At 58.6% G+C, this 14,393-nt stretch overlaps 2 protein-coding genes across 3 annotated transcripts in view; both read left to right on the plus strand.

The window, feature by feature from the left end:
- The window catches only part of LOC113207886 (uncharacterized), a 32,444-nt gene extending 22,941 nt beyond the window's left edge, over window positions 1-9,503 (plus strand). Inside the window, exons 1-4 of one of the 2 annotated variants that reach the window (XM_026424627.2) lie at window positions 1,590-1,970; window positions 3,741-4,051; window positions 7,100-7,223; window positions 7,895-9,503. In XM_026424627.2, coding sequence (XP_026280412.1) covers window positions 3,781-4,051; window positions 7,100-7,223; window positions 7,895-8,177 — 678 coding nt within the window. In that variant the 5' untranslated portion in view covers window positions 1,590-1,970; window positions 3,741-3,780 and the 3' untranslated portion in view covers window positions 8,178-9,503. Of the gene's footprint in view, window positions 1-1,589; window positions 1,971-3,740; window positions 4,052-7,099; window positions 7,224-7,894 lie in introns of those variants that run through there. The other variant, XM_026424628.2, reaches the window with a different exon arrangement.
- Window positions 9,504-12,981: 3,478 nt separating this feature from the next.
- The window catches only part of LOC113207894 (uncharacterized), a 103,195-nt gene continuing 101,783 nt past the window's right edge, over window positions 12,982-14,393 (plus strand). The window contains exon 1 of the mRNA XM_052267112.1: window positions 12,982-13,175. The gene's annotated coding sequence lies outside the window, so the exon portion shown is untranslated. The remainder of the gene's footprint in view (window positions 13,176-14,393) is intronic.

Below are 14,393 nucleotides of genomic sequence, written 5' to 3' on the forward strand. Positions count from 1 at the left end.
CGGGGTGGGGCGGGGCGGGGCGGGGCGTGCTCAATCAGTCCGAGGGTCGAGTAGAGTAGTCTAGCCGCGGGGCCCAGCGCACGCAGCCATGCGGGCCGGGCTACGCTTATCTGGCACGTCTCCGCCGCCGAATCGAGTATAAATGGGAAGGGGGTGATTTTCCAAAGCGGCGCGTCTCGTTTTCGAAAACAGAAAACATGCGCCTTTCTCTGCCCTCCTATGCCGAAGCCCTAGGATGGGCGGCGGACGCCGCCGGGACGCTGCGCGGAGGTCACGGGGGTCGGGGGTGCGCCGAACCTAAGCCGACCTGGCCTTCTGCGTTGTATAACCTGGTTAGGCCGCGCCGGGCGCGCCTGCGGGGGGGCTTACTCAGGTGTGCCTGATAACGACCCGACTCGGGTCGGGCATCTGTGAGTGCGTTCTGCGTCGCAGACTTGGACTGCAAAAAAGAGGCGCGAATCCTTAAAGGACATGCGGAGATTGTTTGCGAGCTGCAAGAAAAGCATTCGCCTCTCGAGGAGGCGGCGCGGGCTCAACTCCCCGCGTCTATCTCTGTCATGTTTCGAGTTGTAGCCGTGATCGGCAGGAGTGTATGTTTTGGGTCCATTTCAGCTCGCGAGCAGACAATGGCAGCCTGACACGAGCGCCCCTCCGGCACCTGATCGTCTCCACCTTCGCCGTTGCGTTGACAGATCGGCAAAGAAACGAGCGGCGGGGCGGCGCCCCCCGAGAGGCGCGACGGGAAGCGGCACGGCCCGCAAGATACTTCCTCTTCGATACCGATCATTGTCCCTTCCAGTTTGTTTTTTTAAAGATGAGGTTCTGGTATGTGTGCGTTTTTTTGGTCTTGACCCCTGACCCGCTGGCTGACGCGGTCCCTGGCCCCGGAGGTGCGCGGCACCGCTCGCGAAGAGCGCCGCGCTTCACTCCAATAGGATCTGTGGATCTGCGTGAAGACCATACGAGTTGCGCTCGGTGCCACATGCCACATTTGTCGGTTCCTGATCCTGATGCCGATTGATTGCTCATTATCACTCCCGAAATAAATCCGCTGTCGCGAGCGACTCTCGCGCTCTGCGCTCTCTCGCCGCGCTCGCTGGGCGCGCTGGGGGGGAGGGGGGGGGGCAGGGGGCGGCACTAGACAGCGCTAGACTGGCGGGCTGATTAGGCCGGCCGAACCATTCACGTGGATATCACTCCCTCGCCCGCTCATCATCGCCGCCCGGCGACTCTCTCGCTCGGATAACGCGGGATGGTAAACAAATGTGGTGGCGGACGAGGGGGTGAATCGGTGGAGGGAGGAGGGGGAGCAAAACCTCAAGACTCGAGAGAGCGGGAGAGAGAGGGAGAAGGATGGAGCGGAAGCGACGAATAAGCAGGACAGTGTGTCCGGGCGGGAGTGTGTACGGAGTGCCATGTTAGAGAGACGCGAACGTGCGGCCCCCGCGTCGCGCACCGGCTCGACCTGCCGGCGACCACGTGCTTGTGGCGGGCGGGACGCGGTGGCGGGGCGCGGGGCGGCGGCGGCGGAGCGCGGGGCAGCGCGGGGCCCCCCGGTCGGGCGCTCTGGTGCGGCCTGCTGGGCCCACCGACGCCGGCCGGTCGCGGCAGTCCGTCTCGATCCCGTGGCGCGCGCGCAGCCTGACTTGGCCTCCTCGGTGCCTCAGCAGCAGCAGCAGTCACAGCTTGCCCGACCAGTTTGAGTGATTGACTGTGCACGCCCCGCGCGCCCCGCCCCGCTGCAGGATCGTAGGAACGTCCTCTTCAGGCCCCGTGAGCCCCGCGCTCACCGTCGCGCTCACCTCCTTTATCTCGTGCCGCGCTCACCGCCGCGCACCCCGCCATCGACATGGCCAGGATGCGCGTCCCGCAGTTGTTGTAGCGCCGTCCCCGGGAGCAGGCAGCAGGCCTATAGGCCTCTGTTTCCAGCACGCGGACGCAGCGACACGGCTCGTCCTGCCGCACCAGAGGTAAGCTAAGCTCAGCAACAGGTGCCTCTGTCTGTGATCACGACCTGCACCTCGTGCGGTAGCGAGAGGGCGTCTCGGTGTGGGGCTTCGGCAAGAACGGCTTGGCTGAGACCTGCTGAGACCAGACAGACACACGGCTCGCATAGCGGGACACGAGCTTGCTCGCCGGCCCTTGCACCGCAACAGGGCATGGCCCAGTCAACCAAAAGACTTGCTCGCAACGGTTCACACATCTATTGCTGGAAACATTATCGAGAAACGCGGTTTATCATTCTAAGCACATAACTTTTTATTATGAAGGACAAACTTAATTATTAGTGGATTATTGCTCACTTGTCGGTGCTTAAGTTTGAAAGTGGGTTGTAGTTTTAATTTCCATTTTCCTGCTCAATTTTACACTTTTACTACCATTACTTTTTGTAGTTTTTAAGTACTTTAAGGCTTAACATGTAATACAAACTTCGGTGCAGCAGCGTTTGCGGTGCAGCTCGCTCGCCGCACGAGCTGGTCACATATCCAAGTCGCTGAGCTTGCACGATCTCCCATACGGCGCACAAACATCTCGTGCGCTGTTTTCGACTTGCATGCATGATGGGTTGCTCTGCATTTTTTAATCACGATAATTATCTAGAATTTGACTTCGCAAATAACTGTTGTTGGCGCCTCGTGCTTGGGGGGGCCAAAGGGGTGGGCCAGGCCAGGCTAGGCTCTCGCCGTCGTGGCCCCCCGAGCTCCTGCGCCGGAGCGTGTCCCCGGCGACCGGGGCGCTTTGTCGGCGCTGAGAGCCGAGTCGTGTATGCTGCCTGGGCACGGTGATGGAGGAGGCGGCAGCGGCGCGTGGGAGCCCCCGAGCCCCCGCCCCGCCAGCTCCGCGCGGCCACGCCGGGCTACGCTCCCTCCGGCCCCTCCGGCCCCTCCGGCCCTTCCGGCTCTGGCCCTCCGGCTCTGGCCCTACGGCCCCTCCGGCCCTCCGGCACGCCACCGGCCTGGCCTCTCCTTTTGTCGCGCGCTCCCTTCCGCGGAACGAGCAAACTCTTTAATTGTTCCAGTGCGCCGCGCCGCGCCGTGCAGTACGAGTGCGTTGCCCCCCTTCACCTCCCCTCCCCCCCTCTCATCATTACTTGTAATTCGCCGCTTTGTTGTACCTCGCCTCCTTTTGCGGTTTGCAAGCACGCTGCCGGCGGCGCCCCCCCTCCCCCTCGCCTCGCGCCGCACTAGACGTCTGCCCCGCTCTCCTCTCACCCGTGCTAGACGAGACGCCCCCCCCCTCCTCACCAGGGCGTTTACCTGGCGGGCGGGGATGAAAATGGATGTGCAGAGCCGACCGCAGCAGGAAAAGAGCTGTGATGGTCGGAGACGTCGGCCGGGTGAGACTATAAGGCACATCATGTGTGTGGGAGAGAAAAAGCAGGGATCTTCGATACACGTTCATTCTTGAACAATTTGATCATCCATTTCGATAGTAGTTTGTTCCTAAACGAAGAACTTTAAGTGATCGTGTCTCTCTTTGCTCTCTCAACGTCTGGACCTGCCCAGCGGCGTATTTCTGCCTCGAGGGTTATACATGCAAATGTCGGAAGGTGACGCGTGATACTGCACAAGACAATGGGGATAATATTAGCCAGAGCGGCTCCGCTTCGCGTTGCAGTGCGTTCAACTCGAGGGGAAGGGAGAAAGGAGGGGGGAACCGGGCCATCGGTAACGCCAGGATGTGGGCGGATGACAGAGCGCCCGATCATCTTCTAACGCGTTCTTGTTGTTTGTTTCCAGGTAGAAGTCTGAACCTACACTGCCCACCACCGCCACCACCATGAGTCTCACCACGACGCAGACCACCACCGTGACGGCCGCCCCCCGCGCCGAGGCCATCATGGCCGACCTGCAGCGCCGCCTGCAGCCCGCCGCCCCCGGCGCCGTGTCGTCGTCCGGCGTGACGCTGGGCGCGCAGCAGCTGCGCTTCCGCGGCGTGGCCGCCGGCACCACGGGCGGCGGCGCCATCCCGCCCACGCCCTCCAAGACCACCACGCCCAACGCGACCCTCGCGAGGCGGTTCTCCTTCGTCTGGCCGTTCATTTCAAAAGGTGAGTTTGCCGACTCTTGCTCTGCGGATTGCCTATACTTCCGCCGCGACGTCGTCGTCGTGTCGAGGGGGCCCGGATAAGATAGCTGTTCGGCCTGGCGGGGCGTATCGCGCTCGCTGCCGCCGGTATGTGCCACGGAGGCGGCCATCCCCCCCCCCCTCCTTTTCCCCTTCGTAGCACACGGATTATGGATGCACCGTCGCTCTGAATGCACCGCCGCCATTGACATTCGGGCGCAGCAGGGGGGTCGCGACGCTCGGCTTCGCTCGGCTCTCAGCAGCATCAATCACTCGCGACGACCGTTTCTTCTGTCGGGGACGGGACGGTCGCGAGACGTTTGCCGGGGCGGCTAGGGCTGGCTGAGTGTCGCATTGGCCAACAACACACCTCTCTTTCACTCGGCGCAAAAAAAGGCTTGTGCCTCACCTCTGAGTACGTTGGAGTGCGCTATAGCTAGCCTGCTCGCTCTCACGCGCCTGACTCACTTCGCGGCGGGAGGGGCGTGCCCGCGGCCCCGCGGCCCCGCCGGGCCGGGCCTCACGCGGGACCCACGCCTGGTCCACGCGGGCGCGGCGTGTTGTGGCGGCGGGCGGCCGGGCTGGGGTCGGGCGGAGCGCTGCGGAGCTGCGCCCAGAGAGGTTTGGAGGCGACCTCGCTCATCCGCCCTGCGAGGGTCCTTATCGCTCGCCACGGTCCGGATTGGATCGAGTATGCCGCGATTGGGAACTAGATCCTCTGGCGGGCTGCCCTGGCAGCGGCACTGTGGCTGTGGCGCCCCACACTGTGGCGGCGGTGAGGGGAGGGGAGGGGTCTGCGGACCCTGGCCGCCCTCTGTGCCTCTCTCTGGACACCACCGCACCATTGACAAGCCAAACTGTCCTGTCCACCGCCACCTCTTGCCTGTGCCGTGAGCCGGTCAAACTCGACCACCTCATCAAGCTGTAGTAGTACGCACTGCGCCAACTCGGAGAAACTCAGCGCCCCCGAAGGGCCGCGAAGAGATCGCTTTTGGGTAATTCATTCTACTGGTCGGTAGCGGAGTTAGTCAGTCGAGAATTCGAAAGTGAGGGGGGAAAGGGGGGGGGGGGCTCCGCCCGAACACGTCCTACCGCGGCAGCGCGGCATGCCCGGGCCGATGCTGTGTCAGCAACTAACTTGATGCATGCCCGGTTGTTCCAATTCCCATGTCAGCCGACAGCGTGGAAGAGGGTCCATGGGGGTGGAGGAGGGTGAGGGGGTGAATTCGCGTGGCGAAGGGACTCGCGGGGGCTCTGCAGATCGAACTTTAGAACAAAGAGTTAAAACTGTTTAGAGTACCTCCATCTTAGTTTAAACAAACTGACAGACGCATTTGTTGCGAGTTATTTATTCAAAACTGTACCGCTTTGCGTACAGTAGAGCCCGCGGGTAGGTCACCTTGCCAGGCTTTAAACTGGGGTTACACGGTTGCACCGACTTAGATATTCGCATAGAAGCAGCGTCTTTGTTTCAAATTAAAAATGTATGCGGGAACTCCGGCCACTCTAGCCATTAAGACAACCTCACGTGTGCAGTGGTGCATATCTGGCGACGCGATAATTGCCATTCAAATAGCCGACGTCTGCCGACTGCGATCGCGCTGGTCCCCGCGGACTCGCCACACACGATCCGTCCCGTGCGGTTCATAGAACTCTGCCTGTTGAGTAACCGCTCTGAGGAGCGCGCTATGATAGCCGGGCCCGGGGCGCCAACACATTAGTCATTGCCGATCGGCAGGCGTTTGCCTTTCCAAGGCCGCGGGCCTGTTGCCGCGCTGCGGTGTCCCCTCACACACACACACAAACACACACACAGCCGGGCCCGGCCGCGGGGGCGTCCACAGCGAATGCCTTTGTAGATTATGCCATTCTTCCGATTCTTCGGCTGCTGCCGCTCCGACGACGGTCCTTTTCCTCTTGGGAACGGGAAACAGGCGCCCTCCGACCGGTCGACACCGGATCTCGCGCCGCTTCGGCCCCTTCGCTGACGCTGACAGTCGGCGAGCTGGCCGCGAGCTGCCTCGCCTCCTCGCCGATCCATTGCCGTGGATCCCCCCCACTTACCGAGTTACCGCTTGTCACGGGACTTGTCGCGCGCAGAGCCGTCGCAGCCCCTCGTGGCCGCTGTCCAGCCCAGCCAGTCGCGTCCGGAAGCTTCGAGCAGCCCAGCCCAGCCTCGCCCCGCGCCTCCTGACGCAGTCGGTCCATCCTCCCACGGCGCGTCAAGGGACCCCCGGGCGGGGCGGGGCGGGGCGGAGGCGGCGGGGGAGGACTGTTGTTGGTGGGCTTAGCACAGATTGGAGGCGGGTGGTGAGGGTGGGGATCTAAACCTCTACGCCACGACGTGCCGCACCACGGCAAGGTCGAATTTATTCCGATGCGCTCTAGGGCTTTCTCCAGCCAACGGAGAGAGGAGGGGTGGGAGAGGGAAATAGAACTTCTGGAAGTTGAACTGAAACCCCGCCGAGCAGAGAGAACGCTGGGGGCCTGGTGGGGCTGGGGAGGGTGGCGCTGGCGCTGGGGCCGCCCCCCGCACGTGATGCTGCGGTGGCGCCCGGCCCGGTGTCCCGCCCCTGCACCTGGCCTGGCCGCGTGCTCCTGTAATTAGACTGTACGTGCGCTGCGCGCCCGTGTCGCCTGCGCGGCGCCGCCCACCCCGCCGCCGGCTTGACCCTTTCTCCTCCGGCTGCCATTCTGCCATTGAAGCCCGTCACTTCCGTCGCCTCCCCAACCCCGCGCCCGCTCGGGTGGGCCCTATGGCCCGCATAATGCTCCCATGAGGCCCTATGATTGTCCGCCCGGGGCTCGTCTGTCGTGGGAGCGCCCTGCTGACCCTGCGTGCGGGCTATGGACGCTGGCTGGAGTGGACGACACTGGCCGCAATGAATGGTAGAGAATAGATCGGCCGGGGGAAACTTCCGCCGGGTCTCCTCTTGCGTGCCTCTTGGCTGCGTCATGCCCATCACTTGTGACGTCCAGGAGAAGTCCGATCGGTTTGCTAATCGCGTGCTTTGTGTGTTTTTTGTTACAGAGAACACGGCCGCGTCGGAGCCCTTCCTCAAGTCGCGGTGCTCGCAGCTTCTGCGGCAGTTCCCCGCCTTCATCAGCGCGCGCCAGGACGAGAGCGCCCGCACCATCCGCGACCTCATCTCGAGGTAGGTTGGCTCCGGCCAGGCTCGGCCATGTTTGACGTTTAATTACCGACGGCTCGGGCGCCGCGCCGCGCCGCGCCGCGCCGCCTGCCTGCGCCACCCGGGGGTACTAGACGAGGCTGCTGCCCGGCATCCAAAGTTCGTTACTATGGAGCGCCTTCTTGTAATCCCTAAAAGTTGGCCGGTGTTCCAAACAATCTAATGCCTCGTTGCCTCCGCGGCGGCGGCGGGTGGCGCGCGGGGGCGGGGCGGGCTTAGGCGCTTATCAATAACGGGGGCCCGCCGCGTTGCGCGCTGCGGCGGCAGGGGCTGAGTGAGGGGAGTGTGGCGGGGGCGGGACTTGACTTGAATTTGGGTTCCCCGTTTTTCCTCGAATCGAGTGGCTCACGAGCCTATACTTAGACGTGACGTTTTCGAACTAGACGTGACGTTTTCGAAGTGACCTGTGTGATTCAGGTGCTTTGCTTCCGCCCGAGTCGCAAGTGTTGGTGACTCACAGGGCAGACGTCTGCTTAGCATTTCCCTTGCGTAGGGGGGCCAGGGCGAAGCCGGGGGTCAACGCTGGGGACGAGTGACAGCGCGAACACCGCGACCCGCACTTTCTCAAAGTGCTGCGCGACATTTCAGGCCGGAAGGGAGGACGAGGAACTAAGTTTTGTGTCGTCTTGTTACAGGGTGCTGACCCAGCTGAAGGCGGTGTGGCTGGTGCTGGCCGTGTACCTATCGGTCTTGGTGCTAGGCTGTCTGAGCTCGGCCGTGCTGTACAAGCTCCTGCTGGCCAACAAGCCTCTCGGCCTGTGGTTCCTCGTTGCCTGCATCGCCGCCACGGGCGCGATTGCTGGCGTCTCCTTCACCGCCAAGGAGCGCCCAAACCAGAAGCAGCAGCGGCAGCAGATTCAGGTGGCAGAGGTGCCTCTGCGACCGCAGGTGCAGGTGCCCCGCGTCGCCGTAAACTAGTGCGTGGGACTGGACACTTCGCTGTATATATCTCGCCCTCAGCCGGGGCCATAACGGACGTGGCGATTTTTGTTCGCCTTTGTTCGATTTGACGAAAAGTTGCTTGGATCAACACGTTGTGGACATTATTTGGACGCCAACGGCTTTTCTTCGAAACGAGTGCAGGCCGACACCATGACCTAAAGTGAACGGCAAGGGCAGAATTATCATTATAGTTGATTTCTGAGCATTAAGTGTCACTCTTAAGATTCCATCCTATTAATTTAGGTTTATGTAACAGGGTACATTTTAAGATACATGTGGGCCATTTTTAATCGTGCCAATACAGATTCATAGTAATGAATTAGATTTATTCATAGGGTTCCATTTTTTTTTTTCTGACTCTTGGTCATTTAGCCAGAAGTCTTGGGCACATATTCAAACTCATACTCACATTAGATAAAGTTATATTAGCACCTAATATACTATACGAGTTTGCACTGATTAGATGTAGAAGTTATTTGACAAGCTTGCGATATTGAAACAGAGGGTGTAAGTAAGAGAAACAATTCATTTCTCTTGACTCAAAGTCAAATGTAGGAATGGTGATTATTAACCAAGTAGCACTGGCTTAAGCACAAATCAAAAAACGTTATCTTTTAAAACATTCTGTGATGGTCATATCTAAGTGGCATTTGTAGAACATTTTGTGTAGTAGATGATCTCCCCCTTAATTTCTTTAAAAGAAACTCTTAAAGAGTTTTTTTTTTTGACAATCAGCTCAACATATCGTTGTAATTAATCTTTGATCATATTAATGGTGCTGGGTGTACTTTACTGTCAAATTTATGTTCAGTTTTTGAACAAATAACACATCAGCAATTTGTCGTTTGCCATGTGATGCAATTAGAATATTCTTTTTATGAACAATTGGGGAACTTCTTACTTCCCATGCATTTATTTTTTCTTTCTATAAATTATTGAAGGCTACATGCTTTAGTGATGTGTAGTTCTCATGCCACTCAGTATGCTTATTTGTTGATTTCTTTTTAAAACTGTTTCTTATCAAATATTTATAATTTGTTGACGTGCATATCAGGAGCTCTCAGGACAGATCTCTAGATCACAGGCGAATTTTTATGTAACTTACTTTGTCCTATGTAAGCCTCTGGTTTGAATGTGTGATTCATGAGGTTTACCTCATTCCTCATGTTTTTGTATTCTTAATGCTCAAATCTTTGACTGAGTATGCAGCCCATATGTAAGTGGGCTGTGGCCATTGTGTGTTTCACCACACTCATTATATTCTAGTGACTGAATAAATTGTTTATTAAGAAAAATTTACAACTCTATTTGTTACTTACTCTGTTATCCAAACTGACGATTTCTACTCTTCGTATAACTTCAAAACACATTCGAAGAGACTTTTTGAATCTTACTTGATAATGACCTTGGTTATACATAGAACCACGTGATAGTTCGTTGAATTAAAAAGCGAAGAATTGGACAGGTGATATACTACTGATAGGCGCACCTTAAAATTCCTTTGCGAAACGCGGAAGTGGTGTTTCATATCTGCTTCGTGGCAAATTACAAGTGTTTGCAGTTCTGATAACTGCAGCACAAGCACTTTTTTATCTTCAGCATTCTTTTTGTCTTTACAGCTGTGTAACAAATCAATTCAGGGATGCCTGCAAGCCGAGGGGAGGAATGTAGAAGTGGACACAATATGTGTACCGGGTGTAACTGTGAATGCGCAGCAGTGTTGCGGGATTGCATACCCGCCAGGGCTGCAGGGGTCATGGCTCCTTACGGGCGAATTGGGTAGGCAAACCCGCAACACTGCTGCGCATTCACAGTTACACCCGGTACATCGGGAAGAACATTCAGAAACAATCATGACACAATCGGACACAATCACACACAATCGGAAACAATCACACAAAATCGGACACAATCATGACAGAATTTTTCAAAATACTTTTACTCAACAATCTGAGACAATCAGAAACAATCACAGACACAGTCATACACAATCACACCCAATCTGAAACAACGATTGTCTAGATATAATCTTGTATACACTTTTTTGCCCAGTTCTACACCCCTGGCTACAAACCATTTTCTCATTGTTAGTTACTGTACCGAATGCACGCCCGCATTAGCGGTCTACCTGGTTACTCAAGGTCAGGGAATATGGGCAAACGTGCGGACACGACACACGGCTGCCTGGATGCACCGGTATAGTAATCCGAAGAGAGAGTGTGGTCTGTTGGACTCGGCACACATCCTTTCTGATATAATCTGTATTAATCTCGGAAAATTAGAGTCTGCTCGATAGCTATTAATAGCGAGATGAGTACAGATTATGCACGTTCAGTACTGAATTAATTCACAGCTTGAAAAATTTAAGCGACGTTGTGCATGCCCGTAATATTCAATATCTTTGAAATTGCAGGTGTCGTTTTACGGGTTGGAACCATAGAGGTACATGTGTTGGTGGGGTGGGGCCCTGAAGGGCTCCTCCATTCGGAACAAAATTAATGTTTCTCCAGTGCCGCGGCGTGTCAAGCCCATCGTGGCTGTTCTGGCCCAGCCCGCGGTCGCGGCCTGGCAACGCGAGCGCCCGATAAGAAGGCGATAAATAGCGGGGGGTTTTCATAATTGTGCCTCCTCTGCCCGGCCCGCTCCCGCTGTGCCGCGCACCGATCTCAATATTGAATTCAGAGGAAATTATGAAGCAAGAGAGATTGTATCGATGCCTACTGTGCTATACGACCAATTAAAACAGAGCATCATCGTCACGAATTGTACAGTGAAACGAAATCACGCCATACTCTTGCAATCTTTTGTTTGAATAGGTTGCGGTTTTTTTTCTGTAATCCTATCTGCAGTTGTTTGCGTGGGAAAAATGAGGAGCTATTCATTGTGGCGCTGGAGACAGGCAGGAGGTGCGGGTGGGACGAGGACCGGAAAAGGGCACGGGGGCAGTTTACACGCCCCCCTGTTGTGTACCCCACACGGTTTCAAGTACGGCTGTCCCCGTGCCGCACCCTTTATCAGCTGTCATGTGCCCCCACTGCTGGTGGTCACACTTGACCCGTGCGCGGGCGACCAGAGAGGCGGCCGAGGCGCAAGCGAGGTGCACACACACCGCACCGCGCCTGCCTTTCTGGGAACACGATCCCCGGGGAAGTGTGTCACAAGAGGGAGGAAGTATACGACAACAGGAAGACTGGTGACACACTGGCTGGGCGAGAGGAGGCGGCCCTTAGTAGTAGAGGGCGGCGAGGGTGGGTGGGTGGTAAAGAGCTGGGGGCAGGGGGTGCCGGTGGCAGAGCCGTCCCGAACACAAAAGGTGGAATAATCATGGCGATAATGGAGGCGCTTTCACGGAGACGGACGTGCGGGGGGCGGGGAGCAGGGGCGGGCAGCGGGCAGCCCTCTCGACTTTAATTATTCAGCCCGAGGATGCTGCTGCTGCTCTCTCTGCTCCACGAGAAAAGTGTATAACGCCGCCGACCAGGAGAGGTGTTTTTGATTTGACCTGTCTCGCCTCGCCTCTCGTCCCCCATCCCCTCGCCACCAGCCCGGGGGCAGGGTGAATCTCCTTGGCGCACCTTGTACATCAAAATCATCCCGCCCCGCCGCCGCCACCGCCTGCCTGCCCGGCTCGGGCAAACTTTTCACTCCGGCGCTCACTTCTTCTCCGGGCCGCTGCCGGCTCTCACTCTCTCCACTTGCTTCCTCGCGCGCTGGAACAGGTGCGACAAGGGCGGAGGCACGGCGGTGCGGCGCGGGGCAGAACGCCAGAGCCTCGCCCTCGAGGAGCCACCCTCGCAACCGGTGCCCCGGTGCCCCGCGGCCCGGGCCCGGGAGCGCCTGGAGGCGGGCCGCCGCCCGGGCCCGAGGCACGCCTGTTGGACGGGTGGCCTACCTCGCGCCCCACAGGCGCTCCTGGCGTGCTCCAAGCAGTGTGCTCTCTGCGGAGGCTGACGTGATGTGCAGCTGGCAGCAGGGTGATTCCGCACAGCGCGCCTAGCCTATAGTGGTGGCTGGTGGCCCCGCCTGCCGACTGATTCCGAAGAACCATCTCCTATACCTTCCGTATAGCTCCGTCCTTGCCGCACTCATTGAGCAGCGCCCCTTGAGGTCTCTTCGGAATCAGTCTGCTGATGCAGAAGATCGCCTTCGTACCTCCGTCCTTGCCGCACTCATGGAGTGAGACCAGAGAGGGAGATGCAGGGGACACGGTGGATCGCTCTTCTGAATCAGCCGGCAGAGCGCGAACTGGGACGGATTGTGAGAGGGCGCCATTTGCCATGGATCGAAGGTGCACACCAGCTCCGCCGGCCTAGTGGTGGCACAGGTAGGAGCAGCCCCGTCCAGGAATAGGGAGGTGGCTCGGAGTGGGGCGCGGCTTGTGCGGCCAGCCCGACCGTCGTCCACGGCCTTCACCCTGACCGAACCTGCGAGATGTAAGCCAATCATGCGAGAGGGGAGTTACTTTCACGACACTACCCCGCACCGCCCCCTTTGCTAGCCACCCCCTCCTCCCGACACACCGCACCCCCTAGGGTCCCCTGTATGGGTCTCCCACGAATCCCGAGGGGGGCCTGTCTCCTCCGGGGACCTCCGGCGGCCGGGGACTCGCGGGCCGGGGAGAAGGGCTGGGTGCGGGGCGCGGAGGTTGGGCGCGGGGCTGGGCGCGGGGCTGGCGCTGGGCAGTTCCGGGAGGTGTGCGGGGAGGGGCGGGGGAGGGTGCGCGGTCCCGGCTGCTGCCGGAGGCCGCTCTGAGCTAGGCAGCGTGCAGCGCAGCAGTTCGATCCCGGACGCGGAGGGGGTAGGACGGCCAGAGCAGGGAGGGGAGTGGGGCGCGGGCGCGACGTCCCGTGGCGAGGCGAGAGACGCGCGAGGCTCCAGCCGCCGGCGCGCCGCGAGTGTGTGTGTGAGCGTGCGTGTGTGTGTGCGACACTCAGGACTTAACTACTGCAGCCCTACCGCCCTGCCCCGTTACACGTAAGATTCTTCGGTCGCTTCTAGCTATAGTTTTATATGCGCCCCTTCTTTGAAAAGGGCAACCATTTTTTACTGCTTACATAAGACACGAAAATACTATTTCAAACTGTCCGTCCAAAAATTTGCTTGACTTCAAAATTTTACGGGGACACGACACTTTTATACGGAGGATAGAATGGAACTTTATCATTAACAATTTGCATTACCAGAAAATAAATCTTTCGACGAGAAAGGACAAAGCGCTGTTCCGATGAAATCCGTTATTCCGATTATGTCACGCCCCTCCCCTTCGCCTTACTCCCCCTCCCCTTCCCCCACTGAGGCCTGAACGCTATCGGCACCTCCCTCTCACCTCCCTCCCGTTGCTACTGCCCCGCCAATGAGGAAAACTTATCTAAAGCGATCGGAGAGAATTGTGTCGTGGGAATCGGATGTAATATCTGGAACGGCGTTCCCGAGGCCAACGACGGCGGCCCGGGTGGGACCGGGGCGGACAGGCGTGTGACGGCCGATCACGAGCCGCGATGCGGGGCTATCTGTGCGCATATTTCTCCGTGACTCATCTCCTCGTCCTCTTCCTAGTCGTCCTCCTCCTCTGGGTAGCAGCACGGTCCGGTGTGGCGAGCGACGGCGGACTGTATCAGATCAGCTGATGTTAGTGCTTGTTAGGGAGCGCCCCCCGGCCAGCCCGCCTCGCCCCGCCCAGCTTCAGAGCACACACAATCTTGTTGACAAGGGCGCCGGCTTGGTTCTGTTTCTCCCTCTCCCTCTCCCCGGGCCCCGGTCTGGCGCCCGCCGTGCTCTCCCCGCGGGGAGTCTGTCCGAGCCGAACTGGCCCGGTCCGGATCTCCTTCCGGCCGGGTCCGCGAGGTGGTCGCGGCTATCAGAAGGTGGCACGGCGGGCGGGCGGGGGAGGGGGCGACGCCAGCGACTATCAGGGAGCGAAAGTTGTGCGGCGACTTCGCCTTCCTTCTTCTGATTTTGGACTTGACCTTGCCTCCCCGCCGCTCCGCTGGCGTCCGCGTCCGGTGCGGTGACGTATTGAAGGATCAGTTCGCGACAGTTCAGCCCGCCACAAAAGGAGCCACAGGCGGAGCAGCGGGGGGCGAACAAGCGACTTCCTCCCCATCTGTATCATATCCCCGTTGCTTGCTACATCTCCTCCTGGCCCTCGGGTGATTGCTTCCGCAGGAAGTCGCTAAGACAACAGACAACACT

The sequence above is a fragment of the Frankliniella occidentalis genome, unplaced genomic scaffold (genome assembly GCF_000697945.3).
Source record: "Frankliniella occidentalis isolate FOCC.00 unplaced genomic scaffold, Focc_3.1 Scaffold47, whole genome shotgun sequence".
Lineage (NCBI taxonomy): Eukaryota > Metazoa > Arthropoda > Insecta > Thysanoptera > Thripidae > Frankliniella > Frankliniella occidentalis.